The following is a 24,524-nucleotide window of genomic DNA, read 5'->3' as shown; positions in this document are numbered from 1 at the left end:
AAACCAGCTCATTCTTTGGCTGGTTGGGGGTTTTTTTTGGGGGGTGGGGGGATGGGCTGGGGCATGGGAGTGGTGTTACTCAGAGATCAGGGATTGCAAAACAGAACAGCATGCCCACGGAAGAGTGCTATTGCAAGATTCTGGGAATCAAAAGAACATCCTGAATCTCTAAGGCTTAATACATCCTTAAACTACATAAATTAAGTGCAAAACAGCCCCAGACAAAAACAGTTAAGATACAAATCTGTGAAACTGAAAAATTCCGATTTAAAAAAAAAATTAGACTAGACATTATGCTTCAATTATTCAACTGAGTTTAACGATAAGCGTATTGACACAAGTCACTGCATGCCAGTGGTAGCACAGGAATTTGGCCAGTGTTGTACGCTAAGGACTTGTTTCTCCAATGCTAATTTGGTTGCACTGTGCTGCTCTAGGAGGAGCATTAACCAGGAAGCCTGACCAGAGAGTTCCACCTGTCAAAGAAAAGCAAGTTATTCCAGGGGAGATGGACGTCCTGGGGAACTACAGGGAAAAGCTTGCTTGAGTTTTAATTTTTGGTAAAGTAGTCTTCTTTTTTTTCTGCTGAGTCTTCAGCTTTATGCCAAATCATGCCACCATTTTTAAAAGAAAAAAAACCAAAGACAATATTTTTAATGGAAAAGGAGAAAAAAAGTAATCCTGTACATGCTTTTTACACACACAAGCATAGTTATAAGCCACCAAATGAGTTAACTGCTTCATACTTCCTATGCATTTTTTCTTATTCATGCCTTAATACAAATATTATCCACCTACATGTTAGCTTAATATATATTGAGAAAGGCATAAGACTCTTCCATACAGTTTACCTAATAGAAAAAGGGAAATCAAGTAGTATTAAAAAAATCTGAAACACGTTCATTTAGATGCTGCAAAGACCAACATTACTGAAAAGCACCATAGAAGACTTACCGATATTGCCAACCAGTGACGAGATTGGTATATTTCATTAAGTAGCCATAAATATTTTCCATGTGATCACTAGTAAAAAAAAAAAAGAGAGAGAAAACCAATCAGACAATATGAAACAAATTTCAGATCTTCCCAGCTTTTGATCATCATTATCTACTCTCAGAAAATGAATTTTCATCTTTTTTAGAACGGCACTACCGGTTTATTAAAACTACCAACACTGAACATATTTTCCAGCCTCCTTTCTAAAATAGTTTCATAAGACAGTTTAACCAGACTCCAACTAACTTCAAGGCATGATTAGTTTCACCAGTTCTTGGGGTTTATTCAGCAGGCGTTTCTGGATACATTTGTACTAGTTTCAGGTAATTAAAGACTGCATATCCACGCTGCTTCTGCTCCCTCTTCTAAGCAAATTTTGTTCAGGGGACCAAAAATACAAAGTTTACTTTCACTAGCTTATTAACAGAAGCTTGATCACTGTGATTAACTAGCAACAGTCCCTAGGTACTCCTACACCAATGTGGTTTTATTTATCTTTAATGTCCAGAACCCTTCCCCACTACACGAACAATCACACTCTTGAACAGATGTTCTACAGAACACAACATGTGGGTGCGGGTCACATCAAGATATTCTGAAATGTAAAACAAGAGCCGAAACATCTCCTCCTCTGGCCTGGCAGGAAAGTCAGGTAGTTTCTCTTTTGAAGTCTCAACCTGCAACACCTACCAACAACGAAAACCCAACAATAACATTTGACACAGAGGCTTAATATCACTGCAGGCAAAATACATTGCCAGTTCTGAAATCAATTGTCCTAAATAAGCCTTACAAGTCTTATAGCTATGAACTAATCATCTTAAAACCATGGTTTAAAGACGTGTTTTATACTGCACATTCCCATAATTCTATAAATGCCACCCCGATGCCCTCGCCTCTCACAGTAGGGCATGATCTTACATTGAAAAACACACTCTTGATAGACAATTCAGGTCCAGCATGAGAAAACCTCCTATTTTTCCAATAAAGAACTGAAACAGTGACCCAAATATCAGATACTGATTACTTGCTTTTTAAAAGATGCTTAAATATGAGCCACATCATTTAGATTTTAAATTAAAATTTCTGTATCTTGTAGTACGTTGAAGATTAAATGAAAATTACTCAGAATCCATTGGAGCAACAGCCTGTCTTGGTCGTTAAGAGGTTGAAGTACCCCCATAACAGCAAAAGTGGAAAGCAGAGATAAAATGGGACTAATAGAGCCAAGGGATCACCTTCATTAGTGGATTTTGGTTGCAAACATAGTCAGATCAAGTATTGGGGTAAATTTCAAATAATAGCTGAAGCTGCTGTCTACACTTCATTTATAAACAGCGTCAGTATCATCAGATTAGTTAGATGCCTGACAATTCAATAAATATAACACAAATAAGTTTCATCCTAAAGGAAGCTATTTAAGATGCCATTACTGAAGATAACCTCAGAGTAAATCACTGCCATATGAATCAATGCCATATCACTGTCATTCAATAATACTATTCAAAGAAGAGATGCAAGAATGTATGTTTTTGAAGGAAAACCAAGTTGCTGATATTTAATGTTACATTTAAGATGTGTATTCTAGCTATTACTGCAGCAATCAGTAGTGCAGTAATATCCTGCAATGGAGAGCAGCCAGCAGAACTATCTAGGAATTTAATTTCTAATAGCTCGTTAAATGGTACTACAGATAAAAATAAACCAAGGAGAGCAGAAGGTATTCAGGCTATCATATATTTTAAATGTATAAAAATGCTAAAGAAGGCATAACCAAACTCATCCTCTGCAGACGCCTCTCATTTGTTATTATTGGCATACAAGGGAAGCACACTTCAGACTTGCTGGAAGTCTTAATTTAGCTGAAAATTATGAGATTGCAGAGTAATAAAAATGTATGAGCTTGAGTTTTAATTGCCTGAAATTTGTCCCTATTCAAAGCTAATTGCTTTTCAGTTTTAGTGAATGCAAGCTTCACCCTTGCTTTCCAGTTAGACGCTGTACAGAGCCCTGCACACTTGGGCTAGGGCTGCTGTACTCTCCCATTAACTAACATGCCTAAATCACAGGTGTGTTTAACAGAACCCAAGACAAGTCAGAAAAGTAACTTCAGACTGCAACGAATTCAACAGGACTATATGTATGGCCTTGGAAGTCTATTCAGCTGACAAGGGTAAATTAAATAGTCTGATTAAAATAATTTTACTTTGGGTTTTTTTGGTTTTTTGGGGTCTTTTTTTTGAGTGCGACAGATGAGATAACTGATTTTGTCAGTCTTTAGAAAAAGGAAAATATTACCATAGAAGGGAACACAGTCCTTTCAGTGATGTACTTCCACATCAAATGAGCACTTGACTACATTTTGCTTTCATCTGCATGTTCTCCCAACTTGGATTTTCATTTTTGACTAGACCCAAACTTCTCCAAATGTCTCCTCTTCAGTAATTCATATCTCTAGCCTCAGCAGTCCCAAAAGCTGATGGTTTAATTGAAAAACATTGAAAACAGGCCCCTAGAGAAGTCTGTGAAAGTGACTGAGGACAAGTAAGCCAGTCACCTCCAGCATGTGGCCACTGCCAATCTCGAAGGAGCGTGTCACAGCAAATGACCATGAGCGCAAGCATGTGATGTTAAACATGCTGACCAGCTGTGTTTCAGAATCCCTAACTTTGCACGCAGAGGGTCCTCAAACCTCCTACCTCATGCAAAAGAGCTGTAACTCAATGTACAAGCTCAGAAGTACGTTTAGCCAGTATGCCCCATTCACAAGCAAAAAGACCTCATCTGCCTGCCCAAAATCATAGAAATGTACTAAGTACCGACGGCCAAACCTCAGTATAGAGGAGCCCAACGAGCAGCAGAGTGGCTAGTGTGGATCCCAAGACACAGGGCAGTCCGCTGCAGCAGGGGCGATTCCTTACAGACTAACCTCTGCAGCAGAGGAGGAATATAACATGCCGACTGCCAGGGATGAGAGACTGAGCTGTGGCTTTCTTTTTGCGAGACTGGAGAATGTTAGAAGAGCCAAAGTCCAAAAAGATGGAGCATGAACAGAGGTCCCTGCTAAATGAGCCACCTCTTGGACAACACTGATTAAATAATTTTCCTTCTTAATTGTGTTCATGTATCTACAACTGAACTGCACAAACCCAAAAGACTATATTTTGTTTTCACCCTGCCAAAGGCTGGGCAAACTTTTAGCACCCAACACAAGTAACAGATTAGCCTGCCTGAAGGGTATGAAAAACTTCGTTGATATTTAAAACATTTTCCTTGACAGTATAAGTGCCTAGAGGCAAACAAATAAACAAATAAAAGAGTAAAAGCAGAGACCTTACAGGCACTAATCACATTATCCCAGCACAAATTCCCACACTGCGTGGGCCAGGAAATTTTCAGCATTTGAACTACAGCTAGTCTTTAAATAAGTAACAATTTTATATAGTAAAAAAAGATTTAAATTCAGTCTGCAAATTGCAGTTCACAAAAGGTAGATCCTATAACTGTACACAAACCCATTACAGAACTACAGTTAACCTCCTAATCATCTTCTGGGTAAGCACTAGTACTTTCCTATGAATACAGAAAAACATTCTCAGTATTATTTATGAATAACAAGGGCACAGAATTATACCAGAAGCATTTCTTCAGTGACTCTAAGATTAGTGCCTCCACAGCAAGAGTTAAACTAAAATATCTGTTGTTGCTAAAGCAGTGTTATAAGGCAGTTAACATTGTAAAAAAACCCACAAAACCCCGGTAATATTTCATTAGTACAGAATTAACAGCAAAGCTCCTCAGAGCGCTACAGAAAGCTTTTAAGAGGGTAGACTTTGAGAACAAGAGGTTGAGGTTCAGGCACTGGCTCTGCTCACGGATAGCCACAGTCCACAAAATATGAGTAAGACCTTCCTTGAAGCCCTTACCAGCGTTGTTTCTAATGAAACAACAGTAAAACCTGTTTCAAAGTCACCTGTGTACTTCAGAAGCCTCCACAATTCCACACTTCTGGGGTTTCTGACTTCTAGAAAACAGATTTCAGGAGTTAATTTGACACAAAGCACTAACCAATTTATCTCAACATTGACAGTGAGGCCTGGCTGCTCTGGGATCCTTCCTGACTTTAAGAATTTCTTTGCATTCATGCTGCTGCCTACGTGCTTGTACCCATAGGTACGTGTATCTTTTCACAGCTGTGATAATGCTGCTGTTATTCAAAATGCTCACACCAGTCTCAGATTGTCACAGGAACAGCAATAGCTCAGCAACAATGAGTGCACAACCCCTAAAGTCCATATTTCTGTAGAAATTCATGCGTCCTTCTGTCACAAAAACGGACAAAAAAAGTGTTTAAGTGTTGCAACAGACCCATCTCAGCCTTAAAGATGTAAAAAAAAATTCATTTTAACTTTTGCCGGACTACTTTAAGTGAGGATACCATACAAATCACAATTCAGGAAAAAAAATTAGGCAGGAACTTGTAGTACAACATCTGAACTCCAGCCCAGCACATTGACCACCCCCAAAAAAAATTTTTTTTTGTTTCCGAAGGCTGAACACCGCTGATTTGGCTGCCCATTTATCACACTTTAGTTTACAACTATTGTGAGATGGACTGAAACTGTACCTGTAAGCAAATGACTGGAGTCTTTGAAAATTTACAAAGTAGTTCGTATTCTTTCCAGAAGACTATCCCTCCCCAACTTCAAAGATGTTTACCACAAGCCAGATTTCTACATATCTAAGTGCTACTAAAATACAATAGGAATAAAATATTCACAAAGGATTATTGCTAGTTTATTTATCCTTTTCTAGTTTTATTTGTCCTTTTCTAGTATGCCTCTTCAGTTGCAGCAGCTGTCAGTGCTTTGCAGACGGGTCTCCTGTCCTGGGGGAGGAATAACATAGGCCAAATTCCCCCTGTATCCTGTTTACGTGCAGCACCCGAGTCTTGAATGCAGATGCTGAAGAACAGCAGTCCCAGAATGACGTCTTTCAGGAGCTTCAGCCAAGACACCCAGGTTCACACCTGACAAGCGCTGGGCCAACATTTTCTCCAAGAAGGAACACTGATGCACCCTTTTTTCATATCCCTCACAGTGCAGCTCTCCCCAAAAGCCCCACACAAACAAATCACCACTAACAGTGACACAAAATTACACCCATCTGGAAATCGATTACAGAAAGCCTCCAAGACAGCCCTTCTGATGATTTTAGTTTTGCTGGGACCCAGACAGCACTGTGTGGGATGCTTTGAGCAGCCAGGTCTCTGAAGACTTGACAGCTGTTCGAAGAGCAAACACAGTGGCCAGAGGCTTCCCCACAGACTTGTGTAAGGCCTGGCTTCAAGCAGTAGCTGAGTATGCATGGACTTGCTTCCAGCAGGAAGAATGACGAGGAGCCCGGAGCCCAGGCAGATGTCGGGGAGGGCTCCTGAAGGGGGATCCAGCCTCCATAGGTGCCACCACCACCGTTATGACAGTGCCTTCAGGCCCTAGCCAAGGGAAGAGGCACTTTTTTACTGAGCTCACAGCAAGATGCAAAAACCTGGTGAATGAGTGTCTTCAGATTAAAAGCTAGCAAAGCATAAAGAAAAGGAAAGAAATCAGGATTGTAACAGTACAAACCAATGAGCGGTTTTGACTACATAGTTTGAAAGAAAAAAAAAACAATAGCCATTTTCACTGAACTTGTTCATCTCTGTCTGCCCATGGGCTTGCTGTCTGTAATGGCTGCGGTCAGTGATGAAAAAGCAAGCTAAGTGCTTATCTACAACATACTGATTCCCCTTTTTGTTACATGGAGGGGAAAAGCGGAGGACAACACAAAGAAAAAACCCTATGTAAGCAACGGAAACTTTGGGCATATCTTCTGCAACTCAAGATCACTGTCTCCCAAGAAACCACCACCACATTAAGCACACTCCAGTCCCACGGCTTGTTGGTGCAAGTGTGGGCTCCCCAGTACACCAGCAAGGTAAGGCAGAAGCCTCCTTGTTGCTTACCAGGTATCTTTATCAAGAAATTAGCTCTGCTTTTCCAAACAGCTGTTGGAAGAAAGAAAAAGCTAACCTTGCTGTGCAATTCACCAGCAGTGCCCTAAAGTCAACTGTAAAGTGGCAGCAAAGCTCCTGGTCTTCAGCTCGTGTGTTTGACTATTCAGTTTTAAGTTTAGAAACCAACAAGTGCAAGGAAAAAGATCCAACAATATGCAAGAACTTTGGCAGTAGACCCTGGGGATGCTTCAGAATACCACTTGGCCGCAAGCATGCTGGCAACACACACATCCTCATTAGATATAAAAACTTCTCTTAATACATACTCCTGTAAACCCTTGAGAGCACAGACATGCACTAGAAAAAGAAGCACAGGCTTGCCATGAAGGAAGGGTGGCAGCAGAGCTGAAGCAAGCTGTCAGATGTCTGTGAGCCCGGCATGACACAGCCCAGGCTTCCTATCCCAGGGGCAAGGGGCTCTCCCACCACCCAGCCTCCCCAGCCCCCTGCTATCAACACAGCAGTTGCATTTGCACCTGAAGTTTCTATCACTATTAATTTTTAAGGGGAATGATACACCAAGCTTATAAGTTTTTTTAAAACCATCCTAATTAAACTTGCATTTGTTTGTCCTCTTTGTGCATTAATGTGCAATTACACACAAATGATACTGTACCATAATGCTTTCACAGGGTAGCAACAGAAAAAAGGAAAGAGATAATATTTGTTTAATAAGTTGCAAAAGGCTGCTCTCACTGGACCACTGTAAAGCTGATTATTTAACTACTTTATCATTTAGAGATCTCTTTAGCTCTCAAAATACATCTGCCTGGAAGAAAACCACAGCGAGTTTAGCTAAGCGGTTTCTCTTGCACATACATGAACACCTCAGGTCAGCAAGAACTCCACTCACGTACAATTTATTTGTGGATTTGTGTCAGCGTAACACAACTGAAGCTGGACCCAGGAGTCAGTAGCCAGCCCTGCAGATTTTTCTGCAATGATAACTACTACTCCCGCTATCACCAGAAAAATAACTATAGATTAAGCCAACAACATTTTAGAGCTGGAGTACATGAAAACAGGCACCTCACAAGGTCTGAACTCTCCACTTGATACCTCTGGGCAATGATTGGCGCCTGCAGCTTTACTACCATTTATGTTACCAGTTTACATTAGCAGACCATAACACAGTTTCACATATTGTTACCAAAACTTTCCCTTGGAAGTCTAGTTTCAGAAAGCTCAAGCCATCAAGTTAAAGCTACTCTGCTCAGCCAAACGCACTGGTGTAACATAAGCAAAGCAAACACACTGATGGACAAGCATCTTTGCAGTTTTGGACTATCTGCTACGTACAACACCTCAGAGAGCTGTGGACCTTGGTAAGCACTATTCACAGAAACTGCTGCAGCAAACCTCCACGTCGCTTAGTTACTCTAAACACAGCCCAACATGGTTTAGCTTACTACACATTCTGTCCCTAGGCATTTTGTTCTGCTTCTAGTCTAGCAGCTTTTATCCTATGAAAAATATAAAGGTATGCCCTTCCAGTTTTAAGATGTATTTGTGATTATGACTTCGAAAAGATTATACTGACACACATGGCCATCCTGGCATCGCTGCAAAATGTGACTTCGCAACAATAAAACACCGGCTATTAAATGGAAGGTAAATACACTGATCAGTTACTCCAGACAAGCTTCTTGCCTTTTTAATTATTTTTGAAGCATTTTTGAGACATTTCAGATTAATTAGAGGATAACAATTATTACCACCTTCCAAGCAGGCAAGAACACACTTAGTTGACTATGTTATCTAAGTGTTCAGAAAGACCATAAGCCTGGAGTACAACACAGGCAAAAAAAGCCCACATGGACCACCAGACTCAAGAAGCGACAGCCAATAGTCTGAAGTCTAACTAGCAAACAGAAGTGGTGTACTTCAGGGGCCAATATGGCTAAATACCTCTGAGCTGGCCAATGGACTAGCGCATACTCTCTGCAACCTCTCAAGTAAGACCAAACTTAGGGGAGCAGTCAGGATGCAGTAGGGTGGGTTGCCTTTCCAGGGGATCCCGACTGGCCAGAGGAACAAGCTGAACAAGACCAACTGAACTTTGGCAAATGTCGTGCCAAGCCTTGCACCTGGGATGGACTAACCCATGGGTCAGTGCAAGCTAGGAACATTGTGCCAGACAAGAAAAGGCTGAGGGACCTGGGCCTGTTCAGCCTCCCTCAGAAGCAGGGAAGGTTTAATGGGGATCTCACTGCTGTCTCCCCTACACATGGAGATGATGGAGACAGACTCTTTTCAGAGATGTACAGCAGAAGGACAAGCGGCAATGGTCTCAAGTTGCAGCAAAAAATTAAAAAAAAAAAATTCCTTCGTTTGACACAAGGAAAAAGTCTTCACGATGAGAGGGGGAAACCCTGGGCCAGGAGCCCACAGAGGCTGTGGCATCTCCATCCCTGGAGCCACCCAAAACTCCACCAGTGGCCCTGAACAACATCTACTCTTCTAACCTTGAAGCTGACCCTGCTTTTAGCAGGAAGCCAGACTAGAGATTTCCTAGAGGTCCCTCCCAACCCAAATTATTCTATAATTCTTGGCTATAGAGAAACTAAAAAAAAAATATTTCTACATTAAAATTGAGGCATAAGGTACTCAGAAGGTTTAAACTCTCATTAAGAAAGCACACGTGTTAACTTAACCACCTACGATTATGGCAATACTTAAAAAGAGCAGGACTACTTTCTTGGTCAATCCTTTAAGTGGACAACGATTCCCAGACAAGGAATTATTCAAAACTTCTCCTTTTCATTGTGCAATGAGCATCAGGTGTTATTTATTTGGCACTAATAAAGAGTTCCTTATGCTTTTTTTTCCTCTTGTGCTTGTCATCAACATTTATGAAGGAGTCATGTACTGAACAATAAAAGGATGAGGGCATTTCATCTCATTTTACATATAGGGAACTAAGGTACAATGACTTTCCAGTTTTCAGCCTCTCCAACTTTTATTTATTATATAATGCTATAATCATACAATTTTATTATATAATTTTATTATAAAATAAAATTTTTATTTCATTCATACATTCAAATCACAGCTTCTGCTGACTTCTGCTGCAGCTGTGACCCTGCAAAAGTTTTGCAAGATCAGATCCAACTGTTCCAAACTAGGCCTCCGAGAAAAAGAGGAACACACAGTTAGTGATTACAGGGGAAAACCAGTTTAAACAATATGACTATTAGCACAGAGGAAGTCAGAGCTAGGGTCAAAAACCAGCTCCTTAATATAGCATCCTGCAGTTCTGCCCAGCAGATCTCATGCTTTCTGGCACACCTCCACTGCAACAAATAAAGCCAACTTCCCAGTGTAAACTGGGCTCTCAGGAAACTGATTTATCAATGCCTAAACATTAATCAGAGTTTTTCAAGACTTCCAGCCTCATTGAAAACTCAGGAATTTACACCTGAAGGGAAAAAGAAAAAATGCATACCCATAGCAAAAAGCCTTCCCCCGACACTGACATTCCTGCCTCAAAGCAGGTTATCAAATATCAGACTGTCAGGTTAACACATACAAAGAAACAGCATTTCTCCTACCCCGCTTCAGCCTGCCCTCCCCTCCTATTTCAGCATTAGACACACGGTACAGAAAACCTGAAACGGTGCAAGCTTTGCAAGCACCCTAAAAAGAAAGTTGTCCAGCAGCACTACCAGCAGGCAGTGATCCCCTACAAGAAGAATTCATCAGCACTGACAGGTGATCAGAGTGCATGTCAAGGCAATGTCCTTAAGTAAACAGGGGTCCTTGCACACGTGCCTTAGCGTTCATGGTAGGATGAGTACAGCAAAAGAACCTACCTAGGATAACTTAACAGCAGCAGCTGGCACTTTCTGCTTCTGCATTAAGCAGTGTGATTAGGACAGCCACATGCAGTTTGTTTTTCATCTTCTCTCTGGGGAGAGAACGTGTGTGGTAGAGCAGGACGTTAATGTTGTATGCAACTGTAATTAACTTGCTGCTACATAATTACATTAGAGAAGGTGAAGCTGAAAAATACCCTTTGCACTTAGTGAAGGATAGACATTTGTAACAGCCATTAGCTCCTGCAGAAATCTGTTCCATAGAAAGCACAAATTATTTGATATTTAGAAGCTGTTCAAAAGTTTGGGCTTCTTCAGTTTAGCTTAATTTGAACTCAAAATGAATATCCCAGTATTAACACAAGTATCCTGTGATACCAGAACCACCTCCCACATTTGTCAGCCTTGCCCCAGCGAGTTGTATAACCTGCCCGTTTGACACAGGAATGCTCTGAGAAGACAGAGCTCAGAGCTTTACTTCTCATAATTTACAGCGCATCTGAGCTTCCATCTGTTCTGACCCCCTTCTTCCAGGTCACAAATACACGTGCGAACATGAATGGCTCACCTGCCTTTTGAGAAGTGCTTGGGGCTTCAGCAACTGGTAACATCAGCTTGATAAAAGATGACCGTAACATTTTAATAACACAGAATGGATCCTGAGGTGGATATAACCAGCTCAGTTAGCTGTTTGTGGTGTGAATGAGCAAATCATGTGAACTGCAGCATCTCTAAATTAGCGTTATGAATATGGTATACTCTTTAAGCAAAGACTTAAATGAGGATGAAGAAATTCACATTTTTCAAGCCATTTCCCTCCAGCTTATAAAAAAATGTGACAGCCATCCTAATCTGATTTTTAGTAATAGCAAGGAATACAACACACAAAATTGCAAAAATAAATTCTGAATTTCACAGCAACCACTTGGGAAATTCTTCTTTTCAGTACCCACTTCATCACACCTCAAGAGGCCAGCAACAACTCAGAAAGTGAGCAGCTAGGGCTTCCTGAAGGCCATGCAGTGGTGAGGTATCTCCACAGACCACCAGAAACAGAAGCAAGGAACATCAGGGCTCACTTTGACACAAGCTTGACATCAGAGCTGCCAGCCAATCCAAAAGCTGCCAGCAGAAGAGTAACGGCAGGGGCAGCAGAAACCCCACATCCCCATTGGTGGCTGGCGCCTCGATGTCACAATGCTGGCAGGTTCTTATGACAGCAGGAAACCAAGGAAGTAGAGTGAGCTGTAAGAGCAGGAGAAAGCCAAAGCAGGAGCAGCCCTTGCCAGACCTCCCAGGTAACACAGCCTCTCTCCCTGTGCGGTTGTGCACAAGGAAAGAGATTACAGTTATCGATTACAGCAAATATACAAAAATTCCAAGTAGGATTCCAAAGAATTTCATTTTAAGCAGTGCAGAAAGAAAACTCAGAGCAAGGGAGATGGGTAAGAAAAAGGAAGTACTAGGAGTACCAGCATTAGAAAGAACTGTCCTAGGAGGACACTAACGTTTATGTGAAGGTTTGGGAGGTTTCTTTTCTTCTGTTTATCAAGCGATAGGGACTTTTAACTTAAATTATGGCCTGCTCTCACGAGTCCAGAGTTAATTAGGTCAGCTAACACACTCTATTGCAGCCGAAGCAAGAATTCAATGCTTACGTTAATACTACAACAAGAAACATTAAGTTCAGAGGGAAGAAAGGAGGACCAGCTTTGCAACATGAAGCGCTGTTGAACACTGTGCTGCCATTGCCTCCTATATCTGTTTCTAGCAAGCTAGCTTCAGCTTTAAAGGCCAAATAGACGAAATTCGTTCTCCCGAGATCAAACATTCTTGGAATGTGACTAGAAATGCATAGAAACTAGAAAAACTATGTTTTCTTGCAACTAAGACTTAAATCAACACCCATTCAAGTCGACTGTATCAGTTTCAAGACATTTCGCTTTTTACTACTAATTAGATCCTTTTGCAAGATAGCATCAATAAAAATCACAAACACTTCCTCAGCCTAGCTCAGTCTTACACATTTTGCTTCTAAGTGTTTGAAATACAAAGAATTGTCAGTCACCCTCCAAGTTACCTGGGATCAAACTCAGAAACAAGAATTTACTTTAATACACATTTCCTATGGGATCACTTTATGAAGAAGAGTTCATGATCATCTCAAAATGCAGAATTAATATATATTCATGTGTTTCAGCTACCAGTTCTTCTGTTATCACATCCTGAACTGCTCAGACACAGAAGACTGAATTAAGGTCAGTAATTGTTTACTTCTTTTCTTTAGTATTTATGGAAAGTGATTGCACAGTGTCAACTGCAAAATAAACAAGGCCCTTAAAAGAAGGCTGTCAACCATTCAACTTGCTTTAAATTTGTTATCCTTTTGCATTTGATACCAAAAAAATTTACAATGTTACTCTTCTTGCCAAAACCCTCTCTCTGTTTGCTTACCCTCAGCCTCTCTTACTCCAGCCCAAAGCCACACAGAGTAATTCTGAAAGAGAATCTGCCATAAGTTGATAACCTAATGACAAGTAGAAGCCTGACAAGCATGAGGAACCCTCTCACCTGCCATTGTCACCCTAGAAAAAAAAATTTTTAAGAAAGTAATATTAGTCTAGCAACTTGACTCCTTTCCTTAGAAACCACTTTCATCCAAATGTTTTTCTATACTAACTCACAGCTGTGAATAACCCTGCAGCCCTTCAGTAAACTTTCAGGAACAGGTAACTAAAGTTAACTTGCTTCCTCAAAAAAAGGAGTAAGAGACACGTAATCTGTAGCATTTTATAAATATATTTGGCTAAATCCATAGTGAGCAGATGCTAAAACCATTTCAGAAATAAAGAACAAAGGCAGCTATCTACAAAAATACATGCAGAACTGAAAAGCAAATAGGTTTTGAAATATAACTTGAAAGCTTAAAAATCAGCAATCATTTGGGAAATTCATGAACATTTTACATTATTTTTACCGGCAAGGGAAGAAATGCTGGGAATCCTTTTAATAGCAGCTGAATTGATTTATGTATTTGAGAGCAGAACCGCTAAGAAAACCTTAAAAGGGTGGCACATTAGCATGCCTCCAACTGGGAAAGACAATCTTGTTTCTGTAGTCAACCACAGTGCTTTGAACTTTTAATTTTGTAGATAAAGGAGAACCAGTAATTGCAAGTCACTCCTCTCAAAATCAGCTGAAAGCCCCTAAAGCCAGGCTGAAAGGACTTGTTACGCTTCTCTGGCACACATTCTGACCTCTATTTAGCTTATAGACAGAGATTCTGTTTTCTAGTTGTGAAATTTTTACATTATTTGAATGACTATGATTCACATGTCACAGAAGTACCTACTAAAGCTGTCTCCTCTCTCACTGCTTTGAAACTACGCTATTCATTTAACCTAGAGCAAGGCAAAAGCCAAACGGAGATGGTCAAGAGTAAAAGCAGAATTGCTGAATTCAAATAATTCTTTATACAGGCAACGCTACACTTACCTCCTAGCTTGGTTATTGCTAAAATAAAGCAGCTGTTTAGGACATGTCATAATCTTAAATTACTTTATCAAGTAATCTTGTAATAATTTGAAGCTATTCAGAAGTCTTATCTCACAGTATCTGTTTCTCTGAATGAAAATAGGGATAAAGAGTTTAGTGTGCAGCACGGCCTCTCAGGATCTCTTCACCTACTTAATTGCAAGTTAACATTCACGCTATTCCTGACCCTTATCAGCAAAATGCAGCCAAGGGTTGGTTGCTCTCAGACACACACTGACCCTGATCCTACATTTGTAAGCAAATAAGATCATTTCCTGTCAGATGTCTAGAAGAGCAGTTGCTCAAGAACTCTTAACCTCTATTAAGTAAAAAAAAAAAAAGTATCTTCCTGTACTCCAAAGAAACTGAGCCCTTACAAATCTCAGAGGAGCTACTCTGTCCTGGGTGCCTAAACTCACTGTACACAGTCCTCAAGCAAACACTCTGCAGAGAGATTCAGCTGTATCTCCACATCATCTGCAGTGTCTGGCAGCGCCTGGTTGCCTCCTCTTCTCCACTACGATAAATGTTTGGTCTAACTCTATCAGGGCTATTTTTAAATCTCCCTATTATTCCCATACAAAAATTTAAAGCTAGACTTTCCGGTTCATTTTTTATTTTCTAGACAGGCACTTCACCCCAAGGATGTGTGACTTCCCACCTCTGAGAGATTTCATTAATTCAGGTTCCAGCAGTGCTGGAGAGGGTTTTCCCCCCCCATACTCATAATTCCCCACTTGGAGCATTAAAGTATCAAGTCCCTGTTGTCCAATTTGTCTGACAACTATGCTACAGCTGTTTTGACAAGGTGCTTCACCAAACAGAGCTATCTGCACCAGCTGCAGCCTATGCTGAGCGAGTACTTCAGGATCCTACTCCTGCCAAGCTGCATGACCACATGTTGCTCACACTCCGTGCTATAAAAGTTAAAGATCAAACTACCACCAGAAGCTCCCAAGAAATCTGTTTCTAAACCCCATATTTTAGACACTGATTTATTACTGGAGGGGTCTTCCGTCAAATACATTTTAGAATAGGCATAATCTGCAAAGTGAAAACTAAGCTACAGGATCCCATCCAGGAAAACTTCCCAGGGAGGAAGGGGGGAAAGGTGATATTTTGTGGGTAATTAGACACACAGACAAATGTAGGGGTAAATAACTGATTCCCAACAGAGCAGAGATTAACAATGAGGTACCTCAGGTGTCCACAATAATACAATTAATACATTAAACTTGTCCCAATGATCTAGAAAAGAAAAAAAAAGTAATAATAATTTGCACTAGAGTGTTAGAGCAAATTCAATTGGATAGTGACCAGCTGCAAGGAATAATGTGGACTTACAGCTGTCAAGCCACCAAGCCAGCTATTGCTCAGAAAGTCAGTTCAACTTTTGCCCTACAAGCCACAGCACTGAAAGAGGAAACAAAACACTTGAGTGTACAGTTTTGAGAAATGGAATTTCACTGCATAGCACTGACCCTGTGACCACCATCTCAACCATACTATAGCAAAAAGGGCTCCAAGCAAGTCAGCTTTCTCATCCCTTCCACTGCCTCTGGTTCCACCTAAAAATATAAAATACTTCCATTTTGATTGCAAAAACTAACTCCTGTGTTTCACATGTGAAGCACATGGACAGTAAGTGGTTGGTCACAGTAACAGCAATTTTCACAAGAAAATTAACAGTTATACTTGAATCCAGAGTTTTAAAAAAAAGTAGAAGCTACTGGAAACAACGGATAAGACAACCAATAGCTGAACCGGACAAGAAGCTTTCCTGTTTAACTGCCTGAAATATTGGCCCTGAAATCACCACTTTTCTTTCTGGCAGTATTCACCAGAAAGGTGAATTACTCATGACCCAGATTCTCCGCGGTGACCGAGCTGTTCACTCACTATTAGAACCACCAGGCACTCGGTGCCTGCACTGCATGGGCGCTCCTTCGCCTAAGCCACCTGATGGCCCTACATCCCGCACAGCGCACACAGATGTACCACGCTCCGGTTTTGCTGTCTCCACACACAAGAAACAGAAAGCCAGTCCATCTGGGCTGGCAGCTGACGGCTTTGCAGAGTCTGCATTTGAAGGAGAGAAGTGTTCAAACTTAACATAACAGCAGTATTTTCAACAGCAACATGGCAGAACTCCAGTCAAGGATGAGAGACCTAAAAACAGAGATTCGGAAATCTCTCAAAGCAATGCCTTAGAGAGCCCGCTATCAAGTGGGTGTGAGTGGAAACTCCTTCAACCAGAAAGCACATTGGAAAAAAGTACATGAAAACTCCCAAACCCCTTGAATGCATGGGTGTGTCATTCAAAGGAAATATTTTAGTTTGAATCCGCTTCAAACTAACGCTGTGTGCTCAGCTTCTCCTGCTTTCCCTGCTGTCTTCTGCTGTATTTGCTGTACCTGAGCAATTACCCCGATTTATGCTAAGTGCAGCCATTCTTAAAACAAATCAGATGAGACAGAAACTCCGTGCATACTCAGAGTTTCGCTATCAGCAACAAATAGAAAGCATCAATAAAAAAAAAAAAGACTGACATTAAGTTCTTAAAGAAGACACACCGAGCTAAAACTTGGCACGAAGTTAAGTTTTTTGGAAAGGCTGGAAAGCGACGGCGCGCCTTTCACCAACTTTAAACCAGTCTCCACATTCCGCGAGGCAGAAATAAGATCTAAAAGGAAGGAGCAAAGGCACAACCCCTGGCAGCATCTGCAGCCCGGGCGTGGGGCTTTGTGCCCACACATAGGCACGGGGCAACCGGAGCCGCCCGTCACGCCGGAAGGGCACTACACCGAGAGCGAGCGGCTGGGCTTAGCCTAGGCCGGGCTTAGCGCGGGGCCGGAGGTGGGGTCCCCTAGCACCCCACCCCTCCGAGGGCGTCTAAAGTCAGGGCAGCCGCGCCGACGACCCCCGCTCGGGGGGGACAGGGCGCGGGCAGCCCCTTCGGGGGGCCGCGGGCGCTTCCAGCGCCCCACGCCGGGCCCGCAGCCCCTCGCCTCGCGCCACGCCGCCGCGCCCACCTGTACTGCCAGCCCTTGCCGCCGCGGCCGCCGCTGCTCCTGCCGCCGCTCTGTCCCGCCGCCGCCGGCGCCTGCTCCGGCTTGCCCTCGCCCTCCGGCCCCCTCATGGCCGCCGCGGGGTCCGCGCACTGCATGGCGCCGCGGCTCCCACACCCTCCGGGGCGCCCCTGACCCAGGGCGGGCCGCCTGTTGGGGAGGGACGGAGAGAGGGAGCCCGCCCCAGCGGCCCGCCGGCCCCGCTCAGGCCGCGCCGGGGACCGGCCGCGCCCGCCCCATGCGGGCCGTGATGATCGCGGCGGCTGCCGGTACCCCCGCGCCCCGCTCGGCTGGGTTGGGCTGGGCTCGGCTCCCGGCACGGCCGCGGCGGGCTGGGGAAACCCGCCCTCCCGCTCCCTCACCCCGCGGCCCGGCCAGGCCGCCCCTTCCGGGTCAGCGCCGCCGCCATCTTTAGTGCGGGCAGCCGTGCCCACTCTAGGCCGGTCGCGCTACTACCGCGCTTAAAGCAATAGCAGACCTCTACAATAATTTCAGAGTCATGGCTACAAGCATTCTCCCCCGCCCCCCCCCCCACCCCGAAAATAAGAGGAATTAGAAGAGCGAGGGTTCCAAGCTGTGTTATATGCAGGGACATTATCCCCCTTGGCTGGGATCTTGCTGAGCGCTGTCACAGACACACAAAACAAGGCCAGATTTGGCTGTTCATTTGCCGAGCAAAACCATGGCACATCCTGGCCTTGGGTGGAAATGAGGTTTTCCTCCTATTTTTCCTCCAATTACTGCATATGGGCAACAGCCAAAGGGGCTTTTTTCCTTCACAGAATGACAGCACAGCTAACTGGGGGAGATTGGTTTGGTTGTGTGTTATCTTTCAGGCCAGGCATGGCTTTTGGACAACAAAAACTCAGCTGACTGCAGCTGTGTTACTTCTTCAAATCAGGGGCAGAGGGTCCTTGTTCTGGCTTTAATCAATCGGCACATGAAGGAGAGGAGGGCAGAATCCGACATAGCTGTAGTTAGTGAGGTTGAGGTTCTGCTCCACATCTCCTACCAGCACGCTCCCACTTTCCCAGCGACATTCAAAACATCTTTGCCTTTGGCCATCAAATGAGGGCAGGATGTTATGATCATCATGTCTTTAAAATGTACTTATAAGCTTTAATCTGCCTCTAAATTAGCCCATATCCATCCCTCCTTGCCAAGAGCACACACATGTAATCTCAGCTAACAGATCCCAGGCGAGGACTGCCTGTTGCACCTACACCAATAATCTTTCTTACAAAGACACATTACCACTGCACAGGCAAAAAATCCCCCACTTCTGTTTCTTCAGAAGCACACTTGTCACACCAGAAAAAAAAAAAAAAAGGTTTTTTCAGCTGCATTTTTCTCCTGTGGAACCACAAGAGAACGGCTCAGCAGAGTCAATGTTGTCCACTGAAGAAAATTTTGGCCAGAACTGCACTCCTCTTGCCCTCCAAACATGGTAGTTCTTCCGCTGCCTATCACTTGACATTTTAATTGAAAATATAATGTAATTGCATCGTATCATAATGCATGCCAACATCACTGAAATTTCCCTGGGAAAATTTGAAGCAAAAGCAATCCAGTCAAGAATCCCACTTCTGTGTTTTATTTTCCCCCTGCTTGAGGACAACTGGTCCCAACAGCGACATAGCTTCACCCATGCTAGACCTTTTATAACCATCACAGATGGGCAGTAGGACATTCCCCTACCTAGGACTTCTCCAATACCCAAGACAGGACAGCGGTCCTTGTTGCATGTTTCTGCAGTCCCTCAGCATCTGGTCTCTGAGGACAGGGCGATAAACTCAGATTTGCTTCACCCATGCTTTTGATTTTTTTTCTTAAAAAAAGGTGTTGCACTCACAGTAGCAGAGGCTATCATAAAGTGGCATTGACAACATGCTTACCAGCATAAAAGGCTAACAGGGCATAACCACATTTGCTAAGGACTTACGGTTCAAGCTGCCTTTTATCTTTAGTTTACAGTTTCTACTAATTATAACCTGTGTTCAGGTTCACTGCTCTCAATTTCCTCCTTCCCCAGTTATCATTTAGTGGCTCAAAATGACCAAAATCCCACCCCAGCCCTTGTGAGCATGGCTGAGGGCGAGCACTGATGTCCCATGCAGTGCCTTGCATGCAGCCTGCCTCAGCCTTGCCTCTTGCTGTGATTTCTAGGTCTGGGGGAAGAATTCAGGAAGAGCTGCAGATCTGGAAAAGGAAAGCGAGAAAAGCATAAAATACATTTATTGACATTTGTCAAATCAAATTCTGGTAGGCCTGATTATGGCTACAAACTGAAGTGGATGGTATTTTATTATAATTCCTATTAAAGCAAATTTGGCAAATTTGCCATAATTTGTTATTCTGTTAATTTTAGAAAATTTTCAAGGATCTGATCAAAAGCACGTAACACACTTGCTGATTTGCTCCAAAGCTTATAGTCTGGCTATACATGCTTAGCATTTCTTCAGATCAGAATAATTTCTTCAGAGCGGCAAGTCTGAATCCATGTTTGTATACTAAACCTCTAAAAATCAGCGTCTTTCATCACTTGTGTCCTCCTCTGGTAGCTGGCCCACAGAAGATAAGCAATTACTGCTTCTCTCTGCTAAGGGAACCACATCCTCTACAGGCATGTGGAGGAATTACTTCAGTCCTGGGAAAGGAAAGAGAAGTGCAGCCTGCCTTTATCACACTAGGAGTGCGATTTTTCATAAGCATTGCTGCACTGGGGGAGCTGCTGGCTAATAAGAAAACGTTGCTAATTGCACTTCACGTCTGCGTTTGTTAATTCTACAATCAATGGTTCTTAGGGTTAAATTCTTTCTCAAGGCAACTGATACCTAAGTTTGTTAATAGTCTGGGAAATATTTTATGTTTTCTGGGCTCTTCTAAATAAGGAATATGAAAGAACTTCCTATTATTACAAAGAATAAAAGATACCTGCCTACTAAAACTGTAGGTGCTGTGACACAAGAACAAGACAGGAAATTTGGTTAAAAGAACAACTTTTCTCCTTCAACATACTGAGTGCACGGCTGTATTCTCCTGACCATAGGTGAAAATGGCCAGTAAGGTCAGGTAAATGTACTAAAAATTATTTCAGCCTCCAGAGTATTTTACACTGTAGCAATCATTTATAAGAATGTATTGATTTTGAAGCTTTACAGTTGTTACTGAGTTACTGGATCTGTGGCTTTGCTGTAACTTAACATGGGTATGAAGCACCCTCTGTTTGACATGCAGGATCTCTGGTGATTGCTTTTAATGGCGGTTCATCATTCCTTCTGTAGTCTTAATGAGTCAAAACGTTTTTTCATTTGGGCTTTTCAGTCACTGTTCGTTGCCTCCTAATCTCCTTCCTCTTCTCTGTCAATCCCTATGCATCATATTCTGCTGTAATGCATGTCCAGCCGAAAGCACCAGACTCACAGATGGGAGCAGCTCACATTGCCTGCAAAGTTTCCCTCCCTGTCCACAACTCATTCGCATCCTTCACACTCATATTTGGCACCATTTCCAGTTGCACTTGGTGTGACTTTGTATTGAGCTCCAGGCTCATGCATTATGTCACCCTGACACCATCCAGATGTGGAAATGTAAATTGAGGCAGCAGCACAGGCTTGGTCTGGCTGGAAGCCAGGAGTGTAATCCCAGTAGCTTTCCCTCTGTGAGGCACCCTCTGAGGAAAGGACCATGCCCTGGGAGCTCAGTGAAGAACAGGACTAAAGGACCCTGCATCTGCCTCCGGAGCAGCTTCTTTGGAGCTGCTGCCTGTGTACAGCTATTTTTCTTTAAAGCTTCCGTGTGGAGAGATGCTTGCCACACCCTGGAGTTGACTTCCTCATCATGCAGCCACAGGACTGCAAAAGTAGCAGAAGCGATGCTGCTTTGCAGTCATTGAACAAGAGTGAAGACTATGGCAGCCCCATCCCCCTCCACATCGGTGTATTGTGATCCGCACCCTCACGTTGCCTTTCATCTTTTAGATCTCAGCCTATGGTTCTGCCCACCACCCAGCCCCACCACCTGGGAACAGTTAAAGCACTCACATCCAGTCTTAGCAGGGGCTTCCAAGACCCCGCACAGACTAAAGCTTGTCCTAGAGCAGCAGTTTACCAGCAGCAGCAGGAGATAACTGTGTTATGACCAGAGTTCGAGGCATTTCTGTAACCACAGCACCCACGAGCGTGTTGTCTCAAGCCCTTTGCCTGTCCTTGCACAGCTGCCCAGCACGCATGGTGTTAATCTGGCAGTCTGCTGGAGCTGCTGCTGACGGCTGGATGTGTGTCCTGGGACTACCCTGGGCAGGCACCAACCCTCTGCTTGCTCAGGTCACACAAGGATGCCTCCCTGCCCTTTTGTCTCCAACTGTGGAGCAGGCAGAGAGCTCAGGGTATTGCCTCACTGCCCACTGTGGCAGAGTGCAGCAGGCTGTTCTAGCACAAAGGGCTGGAGCCCATCACCTCTGTCTGGTCCTTCTGCACCATGGGAGGGCTCGCCTTCTGCCTTGCCACAACAGCCCCCGGGTGACTCTGCTCCCTGAGCTCAAGGGGATCTTTTCCACCATGTTACTTGCCCCAAAAGAGAGTGAAGCAGAAACTTCTTCCAGATAGCCCCCTACTCAAGGCCTTTGTGTGGGGAATTCAAAACCACGCATTTGTCTGCTTAGGGCCTCACTACTTCTTTAATAAATGTAGCCCCACGTGAGTCCATCACTGAGGAGTGAGCCCTGTAGCACTGTGGGACCACCAAAGAGGTTCTCCATGGGGCGGGGAGTGAGCAAGTGCCGAATGAGCTGGGGTCCGGGTCACCTCCGGAGCACATATGGACCTGTTGTGGAAGAGGAGAGGAGGCCAAGGAGGGCATATCCCCTCATCACCAGCCTGGGTCTGGTGTGTGCTCAGCAGATGCAAGGGGAGCATGCACTGTGGTTGTGAAGCTTCCCAGCTTTTTCATCCACCTCATGGCCATCTCCAGCCTTTAAGGACTTTTTCTGCCCTACCCTGTGGCACAACATAGCATCTCTGCCTTCAGCTGTTCGGCAGCTCACTGTTAGGATTCCTTTCCTCCATGATTCTCAATTTCTTGAAAAGCTAATGTTATTTTATTAACGTCTCAACTAACCTGAACAGCAGCTGACTGAATTCAGTTCTTCAATCGCCAGCCCTTCTCCTAGTAGCTTTTTTGTGTCGTGCTTTACTCCTACATACTTTTCCTGTATGGTTTCTATGGCAACGCAAGTGTCTCTCCGTCTGCTGTAGATCTCCATTATCATGCTTGCTGCTTGTTATCTCAGTCAAATGCCATTTCCAGGTGTATCATAACAAGATCAGTTTGAAAACCAAAGCATTTGGTAATTTTTGTAGGCAAACCAGTCCTTCATAATTTTACTGCTCTGCTTCTACATCAGCTCTGCTTGTGGGATACTGATGCTGAGCTGATCTTATTACCAGATGTCCTGCTCCTATCTGCACTCTCTAACCAAGTCTGCATCCACTTCATAGTTTCCAGTTGACATTCTTCCTTCTCTTTGCAGCCTGTGCTGCCTACAGGGTGGGTATATTTGGATTCTGTAAAGGCTTTGTAGGTCTGTTGCCTGGGATTTGGCATCTATTTTATAGAAAATTAACTCCAAGTTACCAGTACTGGTTTTCTTCCAGCAAATGCATTTTTCAGTTCTGCTGTAGTCCTGCTGCTTCTCCTGAGAACCTTCTCTGCTGGATTACAGAAAGCCCTAAAGAGTACAGATGGTTTACAATTGGCCTCTCAGTCTGGTCCGCTTGAATTCCTTAAATTACTTGGAATTTCATAGATTTCTATAGGGCTAAGATCCAGTCTCATTTTCTGCTAAGTACCTTTTTGGAGAACTAATATAAGTGTGAAAAAAAGGTTCTTTCTATATAATCCGATCAGAACCTACAGCAGAGAATTCAACTAAATAAAATGAGTGGAGTAAAAACTTCACTGTTGATTTGTTTTCTAGATCCCATGAGTCAGTAAAACCAGACTGCAAGGAGTCCATGTGGAAGCTGTAAAGCTGTAAGTAATTTGGACTGTCAGCTCTTAGGGACATAAACTGCATTATTTATTTGTACCTGTGGGGTTCCGACCCTGGGACTGGACTAACGTCAAGGTTCTGCTGAAGAGGGAAAAGCCACCATGAGGCCAAGGTAAGGGCAGAACGAGGTGAAGACTTGGTGGTCGCCCCTTGCTTAGCCCACAGCCCCAGCTGTGCAGACTCCAATAACATGCCTCTGCCTCTCCCTACACTGCTTATCAGCTGCCAGAAAATTAGGCCTAAATTTATTTCGAAAGCCTAGACAGTTTCTAACAAAACACCCCGAGGGAAGTATTTAAACCAAATCAAGAAGCTGTCACCCACTTGCAGCTAAACACTAATCATAAGCACAACTTGTGGTTGAGGGTTTAGTTGTGTGGCTCTCTTAAATTATAGAAGTGTGAACATTTTTGCTGAACCATGAGACCTTTCTTCCTCTTTCCCCTCATTTATCTACCCAAACAGCCCCTGTTCATCTCCAAAAGTCACAGCGGGGTGTGCTGGGGCAATTAAGACTCTGGGTACAAAGACATGTAGGGACTAGGGGCTTCACCCCAGCTCCAGTGTATAAAACTGGAGAATGGGAGCAACTCAGGGGAGCTCCCTCTCAGCTGGCCTGAGACCCCCACTACCTCTGACCTTGCCACAAACTGCTGGACCACCAAACATGTTGTACTCCTCTCCCCCCCAGTCTCATGTATCTTGCACTACCAATTTTTGCCTTGTTATATTTTGAGCTTACTATATGGGTTAAAGCGACTTGCTTGACAACAGTGGAAAATTTAACAAAATTGTGGTATATGTTAACCGCCTGGCGTCTCGTCAGTGAAGCGCATTAATAAACAGAATCTGTCATGCTGTGGGTAATAATCCGTGAGCGGTGTATGACAGTACCTAACATCCTGGAAGAGCTGCTTTGAGATATTACATGCTACCTCAGTGTAAATGGTTATTATTTACTACCTATAATTAAAAGTAATTAGGCATACAATAATTTAGGGTTT

The 24,524-nt window shown here is 43.4% G+C and overlaps 1 protein-coding gene across 4 annotated transcripts in view; it reads right to left on the bottom strand.

Moving 5' to 3' along the window:
* OSBPL11 (oxysterol binding protein like 11) overlaps positions 1-24,524 on the bottom strand; it is a 58,454-nt gene that overhangs the window by 27,178 nt on the left and 6,752 nt on the right. For 2 of the 4 annotated variants that reach the window (XM_064451160.1, XM_064451159.1), the window contains exon 2: positions 955-1,023. In XM_064451160.1, the coding sequence (XP_064307230.1) occupies positions 955-1,023 (69 nt within the window). Of the gene's footprint in view, positions 1-954; positions 1,024-10,863; positions 10,959-17,432; positions 17,822-24,524 lie in introns of those variants that run through there. The other 2 variants (XM_064451161.1, XM_064451158.1) reach the window with 2 other exon arrangements.

Source organism: Phalacrocorax carbo, chromosome 5, assembly GCF_963921805.1.
Source record: "Phalacrocorax carbo chromosome 5, bPhaCar2.1, whole genome shotgun sequence".
NCBI classification, from domain to species: domain Eukaryota; kingdom Metazoa; phylum Chordata; class Aves; order Suliformes; family Phalacrocoracidae; genus Phalacrocorax; species Phalacrocorax carbo.
The sequence above is the reverse complement of the archived record's forward strand: the minus strand, read 5'-3'. Positions and strand labels throughout refer to the sequence as shown.